The sequence below is a fragment of the Pteropus alecto genome, unplaced genomic scaffold (assembly GCF_000325575.1).
Source record: "Pteropus alecto unplaced genomic scaffold, ASM32557v1 scaffold68, whole genome shotgun sequence".
Classification (NCBI taxonomy): domain Eukaryota; kingdom Metazoa; phylum Chordata; class Mammalia; order Chiroptera; family Pteropodidae; genus Pteropus; species Pteropus alecto.
The window spans coordinates 1195786-1213789 of record NW_006441386.1 but is presented as its reverse complement, the minus strand read 5'-3'; the positions used below and the strand labels follow the sequence as shown (position 1 = coordinate 1213789).

The 18004-nt window shown below is 36.0% G+C and overlaps 1 protein-coding gene across 2 annotated transcripts in view; it reads right to left on the bottom strand.

Annotated features, from left to right (window-relative positions):
- LOC102896817 (S-adenosyl-L-methionine-dependent tRNA 4-demethylwyosine synthase) overlaps nucleotides 1–18004 on the bottom strand; it is a 193414-nt gene that overhangs the window by 152600 nt on the left and 22810 nt on the right. For both annotated transcript variants that reach the window (XM_015594634.2, XM_015594635.2), the window contains exon 7: nucleotides 13861–13983. In XM_015594634.2, the coding sequence (XP_015450120.1) occupies nucleotides 13861–13983 (123 nt within the window). The remainder of the gene's footprint in view (nucleotides 1–13860; nucleotides 13984–18004) is intronic.

Below are 18004 nucleotides of genomic sequence, written 5' to 3'. Positions count from 1 at the left end.
GCCCACAACCCTGGTCTCTCCAAAGTGACCACATTTCCAGTCAGACAATGATCTAAAGCAGGAGTCCCCAACCCCAAGTCAGCAAAACAGTGTGTGGCCTATTAGGAATGGGGCCGCACAGAAGGAGGTGAGCGGCAAGCGGGTGAGCAAAGCTTCATCTGTATTTGTAGCCCCTCTCCAGCACTAGCATCACCAACTCAGCTCCACCTCAGATCATCGGGCATTAGATTCTCATAGGGGCACTAGTCCCTGGTGCCAAAAAAGTTGGGGATCGCTATTCTAAAGACAAGTCAAAATTTATTATTCAAAAAAAAAATAAGTACATACTCAAATACATACACCCACAAAACATAAATCAATAATCACTTATTTAGATGTCAAATACTCTAGTACACTGAGTATAAACAGTTGCATAACTTCAGCAGGATAAATCAATAATCACTTATTTAGATGTCAAATACTATAAACAGTTGCATAACTTCAGCAGATTATTTCTCTGCATTTCAATTTCCTCAACTAAAAATAGGGGGAAAAGAAGTATCTATGGAACAGGAATGTTCCAGGAATGTATTGAAGATTAAGTAAAATAAAATCACTTGGCACAAACCTGATACATAATAGGAGTTCAATAAATTACAGCTACTGCTGGTTATTACATCTGCAAACCTCAAATACAAGTGCTCTGGGCTGCCCAGACCACTATCTGCTCAGAGACCAAATTACTCTATCATCTCCCACCTGCTGCCCCGGTATCACCTTTTAGAAGATCCCATGGGGGAAATCTGTCTCCAGTAATAGAAAGAAATCTTATACAGTGATCTCTGATCACTGTATAAGGTCTTGCATCATGCCTGTCTTGTATTTTCTGTAAGTGGCTTCATATTACAAGATGACTCTCATTCGCTCTTTGCACAGGATTTCTTCCTCTTTTTAAAAAATCTTATATGTTTATAAGATTTTTAAAGTCATCTCAACGTCTTTTTGGAAGATGATAGAGGGCTAACTGAAATTTTTGAAACAACACACAAATTCTGTGTTACACTGTAGAGGAAACATTCATCAGATCTTAGAAAGAGTTGCAGAAATTCAAAATAACACACCTTGGCAGCAGCTCTACCACAAAGCCCTAGTCTACCCTCAATGCCTGTCCATTTTCAATATCCAGCTCTCAGTAAATCAGTAAGCAGACTCAAGGTAATACCCTTCCTACCTAAAAATGAAAACACCTCACAGATGACATGATGTCTGAGATTTGCGCCGAGCTAATACAGAAGGGAGGATGGCCCATGTTTGAAGCTAGGCAATAGGTGACAGGGATTCACTATATCGCTGTCTACTTTTGTGAATGTTCGAAGTTGTCTATACATTAAAGTGTAAAAAGATTTTTAAAAATTTTTAAATAGAGAAAAGGAAAACTGTTGAAATTCAGAGTTAACATCTCTACTTTCTGTTACTTCAGCAACTTGCTCTGAAATAGGAAGTCAGTGAAGTCCATGACTCGAGAGTCAAATGCACCAAATGAGAAACACATGCAGCCCACAGTTCTATCTGTCCTATAAATCTGCATTCCAAATTACTAAATATAATCAAAATGCAAAGTTAATACATAATTTTGCTTCTGTTAACAGAGTTCTCAGCTACATATTTTCAGAAGGAACTGAAAAAACATATACAAATATCAATCATTTGTTCTTATCTATTATGAAAGTAATCAGCTCAATGCTGGGTGTTTTATAAAAAAATTAAAAGGCTCCAGTTATTATTTTAAGATATTTAAAAATAAAGAATCAATTAGCTTTTTTTAAAAGTCTATTTCAGACTAAAAATCAAAAAAGTGCACTTGAAAAAGAAGTCTTGTGATGGAGCAAAATGAACTAACCTTGACCTTGAGAGTATTTAAATATCCCTGAAGTAATTCCACAGCAAGTTACTGTAATTCCTTACTAATGATGTAAGAATTGATAGGAGGTGACAGTACATACTCTCAAAAGCCACTGTCACACCAAAGCATCACCAGTTTATTTGCTTACCCCAAAGGCCACATAAATCCTAAACTGGACCTAGCTCATGGCACTGGCCTCTGACCACTGTGTTCAGAGCTCCAGAGGCACTTTCATGTGGTTTAAATAAACAAACAAACAAACAAACAAACTTCTGACCACTAATGAAATGAATATACTCTTAAAAAATGGCCATGGAACATCACTCATGTCCCATCACTAGAGAAATTATCTATTATAAAATGTGAGTGCAGGTACTCCGGATTCAATCATTTAAACACAAAGTTTATATGGAAAGAGACTGGAGGTTATGATTAAAAGTCTTGAGCATTCAGGACAAACAGCATTTATCATTCTTTGCCTCTATGGCCAGTTAGTCCTATCTTCCACAAGCATCATCAACTTCATTTCTGAAAAGAAATACAATGGTTCATAACACTCCACAGGAAGTGCAAAGTACCACTCAAATTCTGATTCTAATCTCCTTGCTGCAGACATTGTTTACTGTTTGCCTATATATAACATCATAACAACTAGTAGGACCTATATGTTTTTATTTTTTTATAGCTGTTACACAGCCTAAAAAAAATAAATTACAATCCCAGAATTGGTCAACCTTTATTCCTCCCTCTTCTGTTCACCCCATTTGACAATGGGTGAACAAGTTCTAAAGTTTTAATCCCAAACCTGTTGGTTCTCTCCATCTGCAAGGCCATTGCTTTTGGCCAAAGGCTTGCTTTCTCCTAAGGGACAACTGCAAGAGCCAAACTAAATGGTCTGCCTATATCCAACCTCTACTTCCACCCCTTCCCAACTCTCAAACCCATCACGCTTGCCTTAAAAAAAAATGCTTACCCTCTCCAAGCTGCTGTTTCCCGACATGCAAAAAGAAAAGCTGATTATAAGCTAACTTCCTAGGTGCTTGGGAAAATTACTATATAAAAGCGAAAAGTTCTTTATAAACAGATAGGACTATATGAATCTTATGTAATAATGGTAGCAAGCAATGGTACTAATTTTCTTTTTAAGAAAAACACACACACAGAAAAAGACATTATACAATATTACCTAACTCATTTTCACACCATCATCCCATAAACCCCAAAATTAGCGAGGATAAAAACAAGGCAAAAAAGTGATTTATTAAAGATCTTAAAGATCTTAAAGGTAAAATGTCACCTAGTCGAATGGCATTTGCAACAAACAAGCTTTTCATTATCAAAGCATACATTTCTTCTGGGAATAAAAGTGTTTCTGATTGTCTGTTTAAATCTATTTATTTTATTGATCCTTGTTTACCATCAGGTGATTCCCTTCCTTACCAATTCATGCAGAAAACATTGAATACAGAATCTCTAGGTTCTCTAGAGGTCATTTTCCTAGAGTCAGCCTGTCTAGGCCTGGAGCCTTGCCAGCATAGGGTAAGGCACTCAGTAAATGTTGGCCAAATAAATGAATTAATGCCTCAAAACTACCAGACAGCTATTTCTAGCTCTAGAAAAGCAGATCTTACTTCTTTCAGTAACTGATTCTAGATCTACCAACTTCCAATATTAAAAAATCTTCTTCAAGAGTAATTAAAACTCCTGTTGCTGCAATTTAACACCACTTCTGCACGTTCCTATTTCTCTAATAAAAGAATTTCCTATATACCACTCATTTGTTGGAACTCAGTTTTTAAATGACCAATTTTCAACAAGACTCAAAGCTTTTTATGTATATTAGGTTTTAACGAAGCTTTTTGAACTTTCTGAAAAGCAGTTTGACTAGGTCTGTCAAGAGCTTTAAAATGGTCTTCCTCTGACCCTGTGATTCTATTTTGGATAACCTGACTTACTTAAGATATTCTAGAATTCACTATTAAGTGATCCTGGCTGCCCAGGCCATGGGTGAGCAAGCTGATTCAAAGGCAGTGTCTCAGAGTTCAAGGGATGTCATGTTTTGTTTCTGGGTAAATTAAACACTGGAAGCCTTAAAAATAATTATGAAAGGAGAACTAGTTTCATATCATTCCACTACAGTATTATGTAAATTTATAATTGGAACTGGACACACTGAAATCCTTTTGCAAACTGAAATGTTTCTCTAGTAAGTAATTACCAAGCATTCACCACTTATTTCCAATACTAATGATACTGTGATACTGGTATTACTGTTTGCCTGCTTAACCAGACATGCTGTGGGGAGTATTTAGCAACATTTATTTACTGCAGAAAAAAAAAGTAGCGATCTTTTTTATATTTACAAATCAAAACATGAGAGAATCAGAAAATAAACAACCTAAGAATTGTCAGGCTCTTCCAGATTCCTTGTTCTCTAGACAAACTCTTCAACTTCCCTTCTGGGAACTTCTCCCCAGGGCAGGCAGAAAAAGGGCGTGAAACAAAGAGACAGAGTCTAGGCTTGACCCCACCACTTACTTACCAGCCAGCCATCTAACTTTGGACAAATTGCTATATTTCTTAAGCCTGTTCTTACCCTGTAAAATGGTAAAGAGGAGATGGTAATAGTATGGATATGAAGATCACTGTGAGATTTTAACAAGATAACCAATGTGTACTTTGACTTCTCCTAATAACTCTGAATCTACACTGGAACACCCTCTCTCTCCAGCCCACTCATCCTATTCAACCAAAAAGACATTGCTTCCGATTGCCTTGAGGATAAAGCTCACACCTCCACGACAGGACATGAAAAAGGCCTGCAGGATCCTGTCCTTGCCTTCCTTATTTCAACTCTCCACACATCTCCACCCCACTCAACTCTAAATATATCAAACTATTTAGAGTTCCCCAAATATGCTATGCTCCCTAGCACCCCATCCCCTCTTCATCTGCATCTATCTTCTTAACTTTCTAATGTTTCAAACTCTAGCTCTCTAGCTCTTGGACATCACTCACATCCTTCAAATCTTGTTCAGCTCTGGAATTACTGTCTTAGACTTTGCTACCAAGGGAGGAAGGCAGAACACCATAGTGGCATACTAGCTAAACCAAACCTCACCCATTTGAAGACATCTTCTTATACAGTAATAGTTCATAGTTATCAAGTACATACTATGTGACAGGCAAGAAAATAAAGGCTTTAGATAGATGAACTTATTTAATCTTGTAGATCCCGAGAAAGAAGATACCTATTAAGAAAGGCTCCTGGTGGCAAACTGGGCTCAAATTTAAAAGCAGAGCCCAGCAGCCGTTTCTAATCAGGGTCCTTTCATGCAAGCTGCACTTCAAGAAGAAGCCTGAACTAAGCCGCCTGCCTGCACTGTGTTACTACTGAGACAATCCTTATAAAGGAGTACCTGGAATTATATTTCAACCAACAGGACTGAGACTTTCCCCATCCAATCAGAGCCACGCAGCTCTATTCTCATTAGCATCTTTGCCAACGAATCAGAGTGGCTACATTCTGACCAATCAGGACAGTGTTTTTCGGACCAATCAAACTGTAAGGATTTGGAGTCCTCGTCTGCATGAGGACAGATCAACTAGGCATCTAGGGGCAGGGACAGCTCCTTTCCATCTCAAGGAACGCATTTATCCCTTCTACTCAAGACTGAAGACTGCATTTCCCCAGCTGGAGCTGAAACACCAAAGACATCTTACAGGACCAGAGTAGAGTAGACTGGAGCAGACTGGAGTGGAGCAAGCAGAGCAGACCAGTGCTTTCTAGCCAGAGGGGCCACACCCAACGGCCACCTCACAGCCATCTGTTCCACAGCTGTGCTGTTTCATAATTGAGCTGTAACACTAGTGAGCTGTTCCACGGCCATGCTGCACCACAGTTGAGCTATTTGCACTAAATAAAGTTTCCTTCTTTATTTACCTTATTATACCTTCTTTATGCACCCAGATTAGGGATTCCTGTTGGCACTGAAGCAGCGCCAATGACCATCAGCTGACAATCTTCAAACAACTTTAGAAGGCAGATGCTGATATTACCTCCTACTTTAGAGATGAGAAAACTGAAGCAAAGAGAGTGAAATAACTTGCCCACGCACAAGCTGAGACAGTGTGACTCCATGAAAGTATTATTCAAAAAGAGGTCTTGGGATTGGAGTGCTTTGGCCCAACTTTAGAGTTGATGGTCTCAAGTACTATAGCCTCCTCTAGAGTAACAACTCAGGCAATTTAGTGTGATGCATAATGATGATCAGGCAGGAAGCAGCTCAGGAACCTATGTGAACGAACCCCAAAGAAAATGCCAAAAAAAATATGAAAAAGAAGAGCCAAGCAGTAAGAACACCCATCACTGCGTTTAGTATACTATGTCCAATGTAAAATGAAAACACAAGACATATTTGGAAATTCTGTGGTAACTTAATAATAATGAAAAACAAAAACTGATGGTTTATTTTCATGTTATAATGAAGTTGGAAAAAATATATTTATCCCAGAAATATCATAAACCAACTGCTTAAAGTTCATAAAGTCCAAAATCATTTCATTTCAAAGACTACCTTACATGGATGTCCAAATTTTTCCCTAGTGCTTTTCTCCAGTGCCCTCTAATGGACATAAGATGAAAAAGCGAAGACAAAAGGCACCCACAAATTATTTCAAGCTCTTATTTGATACTTGAAATTTGCTGAGATTAGATAATAAGTGTTCTCAAGACACATCCACAAGAAGGTGATGGATATGTTAACTTGACTGCAGTAATCATTTCACAATTAACACATATATCAAATCATCACATTATAACCTTAAAAAACACATTATACAACCTAAGTATATACAATTTTTTTTCAATCATACCTCAGTAGATTTGGGGAAAAAAATTATCCCAAACTCTTCACCCACTACCAATAAAGTTTTAAATATCTTCTCTTATTCTGGTGAAAAAATCCAAAAATTTATCTAAATCAGTTATTTCGTACACTGAAATCTATCCTGTTTTAAGACAGTTCACCACTGAAGAATTTTAATTAAGATCCATAAAAATTATACATTGGTTTTGATCCAGTATATCAAATTGGGGAAAATAAAACCTAAGAAAATAGTAATATATGTTTAAAAAGTAAAAAAGGTCTCAGGCCAGTGCTAATTTTAACAGCAAAAACCTGAAATAGACTAAATGATCAACTCTAGGAAAATGTATAAGCAAATTTCAAATGTCTAAGCAAACTTACTTCTTTTGAAGTCTGTCAGGTTTTTAGAGATTATGATGCAATTTCATGTAAATGATCTCATCTGACTCACAAAATTTCTATAAGGAAGATAGAGGTTGCAGCCCCTGTTTCTCAGACAAAGAGATTAAAGCTAGGGAAGGTTAAGCTGTGCCCTTAGATCACCAAGTTACAAACTGGCTGGGTCAGGCCCAGAACTTACATTTGTCTTTCTCAATAGCTCCTCTGCAACAGCTTCTAAAATACAAAAGCTACTAAAAATGACAGAGATAACATCAACACATGGAAGTATTAGGAAATAAGCAACAAAAGATAGAATGTAATTTTGATTCAGAAAATAATTTTGGATATTATAGTTTTACACTTATCAGAATATTTATGGGTTATAAGCTTTACAAAAGAAGCCAAACAACTCAATATAAAAATAAATACAGGATAGTGCCCAGTAAAGAACTTGGTCTTACCCAAAGAGAAGTCTGGCCTTTGTCCCCAGTTCCTGGAAAGTAACCTCTGAACTCTTGGAACTTCCCCACTAATAGTACTATCTACTCCGGTATTTACAGTGGGCCCCTGAGACCAAACCTGACCATTTATGCTAATGAGGTAATTTATGCCAAAGTGAGGGTGGAGGGCTAGAGACTGAGTGCAACTACATGGGCAATTAATCTATCAGTCATACCTACACAATAAAGCCCCAATAAAACCCATGGACACAGAAGCTGAACTAAGCTTCCAGGATTGGCAACATTTCATGTGTATTGTCACACACCAATGCTGGGATGGTAACACATCCTGATGACAACGAATAAATGCTTCCCTGACACTACTTTATGTGTCTTTCCTTTGGCTAATTTTCCCTGTAGCAAACTGCAACTATGAGGAAAACAGCTTTTAGTAAGTTCTGAGAATTTCTCTAGCAAATTATCAAATTTGAGGGTGGTTTTTAGGAAGCTCCTGAAACTGATGTTGGAAGTGAATGCAGTCTTGGGGACTATGCCCTCAGACCCTGTAATCTGTCTAACTCCAGAAAGAGGTGGCTGACATTCAATCTCACTCAAAATTAAATGCAAATTAAAACTGAGTTATTATTTTTCATCTTACAGGTTGGCAAGATTTAAAAGACTGGTAGTACCTGGAGGTCAGCAAAAGTATAGAGAAATAGAGAAATAGGCATTCTCATCTCTTTCCTACACTTAAGAAATAAAAACATTTTCAACTTTTTACAGGGCAATTTGGAAATACTTACCAAACTATAAAATTCCCTTTGACCCAGAAATTTCAATTTTACAAATTTATTGAGATAAATTTATACCAGCCACAAAACATATAAGAGCAAGAGTGTTCATTATTGAAATCAGAAAACACCTAAATGCTAATTAACAAGAGTCAAATAAATTGTGAGACATACTTATAGACTGTTACATAAACATTAAAATGAATTAAGTAGACCTATATGACAGGACTGTCATGTTAAATGAAAGAAAAATAAAAGTCTGTAGATTTGGAGTGCAAAATGATCCCATCTGTGTAGCCAGAAAAAAAAGAAGTTATAATAAAACACAGGTGTATTTGTAAAGGCAGTAAAATACCTGAAAGAATATTGCCAAATTGTAAACTGTGGTTACCTGTGAAAAGCAGACTGAGAAAGAACAGGGATAGGAGACTATATTCTTTGAATTTTTTAAATGTATATAAACAGGGTTTTAAATTAAACGAAACTGCAAAGAGAGGGCCAGATCAAGTTATAAATTTTCAAAGAAAGTATCTGAGAATTGATTTAGTAACCTTAGAAATACCTCCACACATTAAGGATATGAAAGGGTAGAGAGTATAAAGATAATGAGCAGATTCTTGAAGTTTTCTTAGGGGAATGTTGGTGAGGTATTTTGAGTTACCCACTCTGCCTCAAATGGAGAGAGGTTGTAAGGGTAGGTTCCCGCCTCTTACCTCAAGCCTCAGGTGAGAGGCTCCAATGGGGCCCCTCATAGAAGCTACTATGTCTCCCCTGCGCTCAGAGGGTGTCACAGATTGGTGAATTTCCTGCCCACAAAATCCAGAAAGCAAAAAGACTGACTAGTTGAGTCAGCAAATAAGCACTGCTGCTGGGTAGGAATCAGTGTGTCCTCCTGGAATAAAGAACTCAGGAGTGTTCCCTTGGGAGCTGGACTGGGGTCGGGGAGATCTTAGATCCTGATCAATGGGCAACCAGAGAGAAGAACAGATGACAGACCTCAAAAGGGAGGAAGCCAGAGACACAGCTCAGAAGGAGTGACCACCAGAAGAACACTTCTCAGAGTACACTTGCTCATTGCAAGGGACAAAATAAGATGACAGCCATTACACTTGCTCAGTGCAAGGGACCAGATAAGATGACAGCCATGAACAATGTCTCCAAAGAAGCAATGAAAATGCTGCCTGGAAGAGTCAATTTTAAAAACCAAAAAGAGCACAAAGTCATACTATGACAGTGCCAACTATAAACTTTCCCACTTCTAACCTCTCCTGCACACCTCCCAACCACTACCCAAATCCTACGGTGATCCAAAATAGAACCTAGCAAATAGCACTGAAATTAGACAATAAATTAGGAAGAAGTTACACCTTTGAATTAAATTGGAAACTTTGATATAGTTTATTTAGTATTACTTAGTATTATACAGGACTACACATTCCACTGCCAAAATAAGACTCTGTGCTTTAAAGTGTCTACAATACTACATTAACAAAAATGATTAGAAGTGTCACAGAGTCTGCAGTTTTCATCCCAAGACAGAAAAAAGGTACTCCTTCCTGTGCAGGTTGATAGGGACAGTAAAACTCAAAATAAAGCAGCTTTTAATGATAACTTCCCAAAAGTAATCTCTTGTAACACAGCCTGTATCGGTATTTATTACTTTAAAAAGATTTTTCTGTAAGATTGTTAAATGAGATTATAAAGACTATCTGAGAATGACAAATATTTTTATAATAAAATGGACATTTGGGTGTATATAAACAAAATTTAAATAAATATTCCAGATACTAATAGTGATTTTTCTGGGAAGAATTACTGGTAGTGTTTTACTCTTCAACTATTTTCTGAATTTTCATTATTACAGATATGTTTATTTATAGTGAAAAAAATTTAATTAGGCAAATAAATGTTATATTTATTTCCTTAAAGTATCATTTGTTATAGGAGGGGCCACTACAATAAAATTAGAGGGTCCTCACGTTTTATGCAAGGAATATATTCTTAAGACTTTATATAGTTCAAAACTAGTCATTCACCAACTAGTACTATCAAAAAATGGGGGATATTCTCAAATGGCATTATCATAAATAGCTTATAATTCAGTTGATACTAGGTTTTGTTTTGTTTTAGTAGCTCCCCTCATACTTTTTATTTCAAACCCTCAGAAAAGTTGAAAGGTACAATGAAGACCCATATTGCTTTCACTAAGATTCACTACTTTTACTTAATCATTATCTATCCATCCATCCATGCACACACATACATATACATACATAATACATGTGTGTGTGAATAAAAATTTGCTGAACCACTTGAAAGTGTTGTAAACATCATGGTGCTTCATCCTTAAAATACTGCAGAATTCATCTCCTAAAAAAGAACCTTATCCTACAGAACTATATTATTGCAATGAAGAAAAAATTTTTAAATCTAATATCTAACAAAATATCCATTTCAAATATCCTCAAATGTCCTGCCCCTTCCTAGCACAGAACTCCAAAACAACCTTGGGATTTCCAAATGACACAAGTGTCTTTGTTATGCTAATATGGTGATTCATACAGTGGGTCCCTAGATACTTTAGGTTAGGGGTAGTTACCAGAAAACCAACTTAGGCCAGCTGAATCTCCAGGGAAGGGAGGATGGCTGGAGATTGAGTTCAATCATGTGGCCAATGATCTAATCAATCATGCATATATAATGCGACCCCAATAAAAAAATCTGGATGCTAATGCTCAGTAAACCTTCCTGGTAGTAAATACACTGATGTGGTGAGGGGACTCAGATTCCATGAAGAGAGAACACAGAAATTCTAGATCTCTTCTCCACCCTTCTACTCCCAAAATTTGCCCTGTTTTTTCAACTTGGTTGTTTCTAATTTGTATCCTTTATAATAAAACTGTAATCATAATGATAATGCTTTCAGTGAGTTCTGAGTCTGCCATAATTCTACCAAATTATCGAACCTGAGGGGGTCATGAGATCCCCAAATTAATAACCAGTAGATCAGAAGTCCAGGTGGCTCCCAAGACTTACAGCTGCCATCTGAAGTGGAGGACAGTCTTATGCAGGACTATGCCCTAAACTTGTGTAGTCTGGCGCTAACTGCAGGTAGTTAGTGTCCAAATTGAACTGAACTGCAGGTCAATTGAATTGAAATGGTTTTAATATCAGAACATGAAAGGTCCTTTCCATGAACACAGCTACAAAATATTGTTTATACACATATACAGTTAAATTATAAGTTTCTAAATGTAACATGACAATATACATTTTTTAAAAATCTTAAGTTCATATCAGCTTCCAAATCAAATCCAACATCTGGAGTTCACATTAATGCATATGTATACACCTTATTATTTTTCACAGCTGCACAATATTGTATCATGTTGATTTATCATGTTTTTCTCAATCAATATCTGACCATTGTTTGCTATATATGCTGTGAGGCATAACCTTGTGCAGATGCTATCCTGTATTTGTGACTTTTTGTCTTCAAGGCAAATTCATTATAACTGAGCCTGCTGAAACATAGGTAAATGCGTGTGAATTTGGTAGACTACCAAAAGCCCCATCGTATGGTTTATACTATTCTGGACTCCCATCCGAAGGTGTGAGTGCCTATTTCCCCAGAGCCTCACCAATTGTGTGTGTTGCCCAATTTTTGAATTTTTGCTATTTTGATAAGTGAGAAATGTATGTCAACGTAGGTTTAATTTTTATTTTTTTCCACATGTTTAAAGTCTATTTGTAGAGCTTTTTTTTTGAGACTTGCCTATTCATTTGTTTTGCCATTTGTTTCTATTAGGTTTTAGGTCAATCTTCTTTTTTATTCGATTTTTGAGAGCGCTTTGCATAGTAGAAAAATTAACCCCTTCTTTATCAGGGGCAAATATTTTCCCTCACTTTATCATTTACCATTTGATTTTGCTTACAGGCATGCAAATCATTGATAAATTCAATCTTTTATTGTCCTAGATTTTGAATCATATAGAAAACCATTCTCCAGGTTATAAAATAATACATCTAATTCTATTATTTACATATTTTTTCAACATTTAGATCTCTGACCCAATTAGAGTTTATTCTGATGCATGTATAAAATGCAGAGACAATTTTATCTTTTCACAAGTAGCCATCCAGTTGTCAACATCACTTATCTTAAAAGTATATTTTCTCCCTGGGGAAAAGAGATACCACTTTTATCATATATGAAATTCCCATATATTCCTGGGTCTATTCCTGGAATTTTAGTCCGTTATATAAGTCTGTCTATCTCATCAGGAGCCAGTACCAGTTCTAATTACAGGTGCCTTGAAGTAAGTTTCAGTATCTGATAGAGCTAGTCTTTCTCATTACTATTTTGCCAAGGTCTTCCTAATCATTCTTGCATATTTATTTTTCCACATGAATTAACCAGTCTAGCTCCAGAAAAAAATTTCCTTGGAATTTTTAATGAACTGCATCAGACTTATATATTAACTTAAAAGAACTGACATTTTTGCAATACTGAGTCACCATATCTAAAAACAGGATGTCTTTCCATTTGTTCCAGGTACTTTTATGTCTTTCAGAAATGTTTTAAAGTTTTCTTCACATAGATTTAGGATATTTCTTCCTAAATGTATTCCTATGTACCTATTTATCTTTTATGTGGCTGTTGTAAATAAGGTCTTCTCTTCCACTATAGCTTTTAACTGGTTATTATTTGGAAATACATAGGCTTTTTAACTTTTTATCTTACTATATCCCACTACTTTACTGAATCCTTCACTTGAGTTTGTGTTTTTATCATTGATTTTCTTAGATTGTTCCACAGTTTTACTTTTTTTGTTTCTAAGACTTATGTACTTGATACATTTTTAGTTTAGGATATTCTCATTTCCCAAAACTCACACAAAAATTGAGACTTCGTATTTTTATATAACTGTATATATTATTTCAACTTTAGATCATTGGAATCTACATATCATCTTACTACACTGTACCTTCTCACATTTATCTAGTCACTGAGAAAATGAGCACCCAGACTAATATTTCCTATATTCTGAGAGCCTCCACCCATACTGATCTCAACACCTACAAACCAAGCTGCCATCATCCGAAGCCGAATACCAATCAATATCTATGACAGGGAAGCAACTCTACACGACAGTTCCTCTTGGAATCTCAACACTAACCAATCTTTTCATGCTGTTCATTCTGTCATTTTCAGTGACAACAATGAATGAAGTCCATCCTACTACCTAGCCTTTCCTCTGTTCTTTTCCTAAAATCTTCTGCCTATCCTACTACAATCTCGTTTTCACAGGACCAAGGGGGAAGATTTTCACAAAGTTCATGTAAAAATGGCAACAAAAAAAAAAAGTATAAAATTCAAGATAGGAGGCAAAGAAATAAAACTGTCTAATTATGAGCTCAGATGCACTACACACCAATACAGAATGCTAGATGTTAACTGCAGGATTCAAGTTCACTATTTTCCAAAATTACAGTACCTTTTCTTTCTTCACACGATTCATAATTTTGCCGAGGTCCTCAACATCAACAACAGAACTTAGACTCTGGTGGTCCTCGGTATCAGGCTCTTCCTCACTGGTGCTCTCAAAGGGCTCCTCCTCCTGGAACATCAATGCTTCAGAAATACATTGTTCAAAGTAGTAAACCATCTACTACTCCCTCCCAAATTGTGAGGTCACTGAATGGATATAAAATATTTTTAGCCAGAGACCAGTAATCTGTGGCCCATAGGCCAAATCCAGCCAGTCTCAAGTCAATCTGAAGGTGCCCATCATTTACATACTATCTATGGCTATGGCTATTTTCTTGATACAATGGCAAACTGATAGTTGCAAGAGAAACCATATGGCCCAAAAAGCTGAAAATATTTACAAGTTGGCCCTCTACAGAAAAAGTTTCCTAACTGCTGTTTTAGACAAAGAGCCAACAAGACTTGGTGAGTAATTAATGCAGGAATGAGGAAAAGAAAGGAATCAACATGGCTCTTAAGTTTCTTTTTTAAGTAATTGAGATGGTGGTGTTGTTTACTAAGATGAGAACTCCATGGGAAGAAACAGGCTGGTAGAATGGAAAGGAAGAGCTCCATTTTGCATTTGTGAAATATGAGATGCCTTAGACATCCACATGGAGATTTTAAAGAGGCAATTACATATATAAGAACAAAATTCAGGGTAACTCTTAGAGCTAGAAATACAAACCTAAGAATAACTGCCATACAGATAGTACGGAAAGCCATGAAACTATGTAAGATCATACAGAAGGAAGTATCAACAAAGAACAGAACCTAGCACCATGAATGACTTCAACATGTAGAGGTTAGATAAATGAAGAAGATTCCTAGTAATAAGGAAGATAACAATAAGAATGATGTCATGAAATCAAGATAAGAGTGATTCAAAGGAGTCAGCAATGTCCAACATTGTTCAGAGATCAGGTAAAACAAAGACAGAGACAAATCCATGACACTTGACAACAGGAAGTTCCTTGGACCTAGAAAAGAGCAGTGCCAGTAGGGTAGAGAGTCAAACTAGAGTGGGTGAGAGTTAACTAAGACTTCTGCTCCCAGCAATAGGGTGGATTATACTGAACGACTCTCCTGTAGGAAATAACGAAAGCTGAATAATATAATATTTTTAAAGCATAATCTTAAATGTATCATTGGGTTGGCAAAAAGGCAAGGAATCCAAAGAGCACAAATATGAACTAAAAAGAGAATCTTAGGAGGTAGTGAGAAAGGGAACTGAAAGTATCTGCTGTACAGGACAAGGAAAGAGCAAGTAAAGTTGAGGAGACAATACTAAGAGGAGAGTCTAACACAGAAGACCAGAGTCAAAGCTGGGACCCCACAAGGCTGCATCACTGGTATGAAGATAAATTAGAAATAAACACTCTGTGCAAGAGAAGAAAGCAAGAAAGATAGGCAGAAAATTAAGGGGGGGAAAAAACGAAGTGTAGATGATTAGAGGGATTTTATTAAGAGGTTTGAAGGTTTATGGGAGGGGTGGAGGAATATTATATAATAAAAATTCAGAACCAGAGTAAACGGGGGTTCCCAAAAGCAATACTCTTAACTAAAAGACAATGAATCAATGCATTCAATTTCTGAAAGAAAATTACTCTCATCTAGAATTCTATACTCAGCCAAAGCATTAATCAACTGTGAATAACTAGGATAAAGACATACGGACATGACAAATCTGAAAATTTACATCCAAAACACACTTTCTTAAAGAGCTACTGGAGAACATGCTCCAAAAAAACAAAAGACAACCAAGAAATAAGAAGATATAAGATACCAGAATCAGAAAATCCAACCCAGGAAGCTAGCTAAAGTAAAGCTGGATAGAAGACACAAGACTTCAACTGCATGAAGGGTTGGAGGGCAGTCATGCCAATGTGGATCAGAAGAGGATTCATGAGGGCCTCCAAAAACTCAATAAAAACTATACAATACTGAAAAACAATTTTCAGTTCTATTAGAGTTCTGGAATAAATTAGTGATGGTTATTGAAAAATCAAAGCAGATATAGCACTTATCTTAAGAGAAATAAATGTATAAGAATGAAAATGTAACAATATTGCATATATGACAGATGTGAATATGTACACAGTTACAATAATGAAACAATGAATAATGGTCAAACCAGAAAGCATGATACAACTATATAAGAAAACAAGAGGAAAGGAACTGATACTGTGTGTGTGTGATTTTGAAATTTTTTTAAAAAATCAAGAAATAGCAGGAAGGGCCCATTCTTTAGGAATATAGAGGTAAATGTCTGATGAAAAAGCTAAAAGAATTAGAAGTGGTGGCCTTGGGAAAATAAGAATTAGATAGAATGAGGCAAGGAAGTACCGTTTTTTAATTATAAGCCTAGAAGTACTACTTGAGGCTTTAAATGTACAAGTGTTACTTTTAATTTTAAAAATATTTAACTTAAATTTTTTAAATGTTAAGAATAGTGGTGTCAGTAAAAATGGCAAAGTAGGTAACTCCAAAGGCCTATTTCCCCACAGAAAAACCTAAAAGTTTAGCAAAAACCAAAAGATTTAACTTTGTCAGAACTGCTGGGAATTAGCCAAAGGCTTAATTTAAATCGAGAAAACACTGAATTAAGAAAAAGGAAACTTTAAAAAGGCATTCAAGGAAAATATCAAAACACTAGCAGAACACGAGAAACAGAAAACAGACTTCAGAAACACACATGACAACAGATACAGTCTACAAAAATAGTTTTAAAAAAATCACTAAATAAACAATTACGACCTACAGTAAACTATAAAACTAAACTATGAGGAGGGGAAAAAAATCTGATTTTCACAGTAACATATAATATTCAAAGTGTGCAGTTTTCAATAAAACATTATGAAGCATGCAAAGAGATAAAAAGCATGGCAATATTCACAGGAGAAATTAACAGAAACTGTCCCTGAGGAAACATACACACTGGACTTACTAGAGAAGGACTTCAAGTCAACTAACTGTCTTAAATATGCTCAAAGAGGTAAAGAAAATCATGTACAAAGAGCTGAAGGAAACCAGGAGAACAACATCTCAGCAAATAAGAATATCAACACAGAAATAAAAATTTTAAAAAATAAACACAAAGAAGTTCTTGAGCTGAAAAGTATACCTGAACTGAAAATTTCACTGGAGGGTTTCAATGGCAGATTTGAGTAGGCAGAAGAATGAGCAAACATGAAAACAGATCAGTTGAAATTGGCCAGTAGGAAAAATGAACAGAGCCCAAAGGACCTATAGGACACCATGAAAGACACCAACACATACAGAGGGAGAGTCTTAGAAGGAGAGACGAGAAAGAGCAGAAACAATAGAAGAAATAATGTCTGAAAATTTCCTAAATTTGATAAAATACATGAATCTACACATCCAAGAATCTCAATAAACTTGAAGAAAGATAAAGTCAGAGAACCAAACTGAGACACAATATGATCAGACTGTCAAGACAATGACAAAGAGAGAATCTTGAAAGCAGCAAGAGAGAAGCAACTCAACATACAAAGGAGTTTCAAAAAGATAAGATTAACAGCTAACTTTTCATCAAGAATCCCTTAGGCCAGAAGGCAGTGGACAAAAAAAAAAACCTGTCAACCAAGGATTCTATATTCAGCAAAGCCATCCTTCAAAACTGATCAAGAAATGGAGACATTCTCAGATAAACAAAAATTGAAGGAATTCATTATCAGAAGACCTGCCCTACAAAAATGCTAAAGAGAATCCTTCAGGCAGAAAAGAAAAGGACATCTGACAATGACTCAAAGCTGTATGAATAAAAAATAGAGGTACAGATAGCTACATAAGTAAATACAAAAACCAATATTATTGTATTTTTGGCTTGTAACTCCTCTTTTTTTATTTGTATTATTTAAAAGACAAATGCATAAAACAATTAACTATAAATCCATGTCAATGGACACACAATGTATAAAGTTGTAATTTGTAATAACAACAACAACATAGAGGGGAAGATACAGAGCCGAACAGGAGCACAGTTTTGTATATTGAGGTGGTATTAATTCAAATCAAGTGTTATAAGTGAAAGAAGTTAACTGCAACCCCCAGGGTAACTACATATGGTCCTTCATATCTGCAGCTTCTAC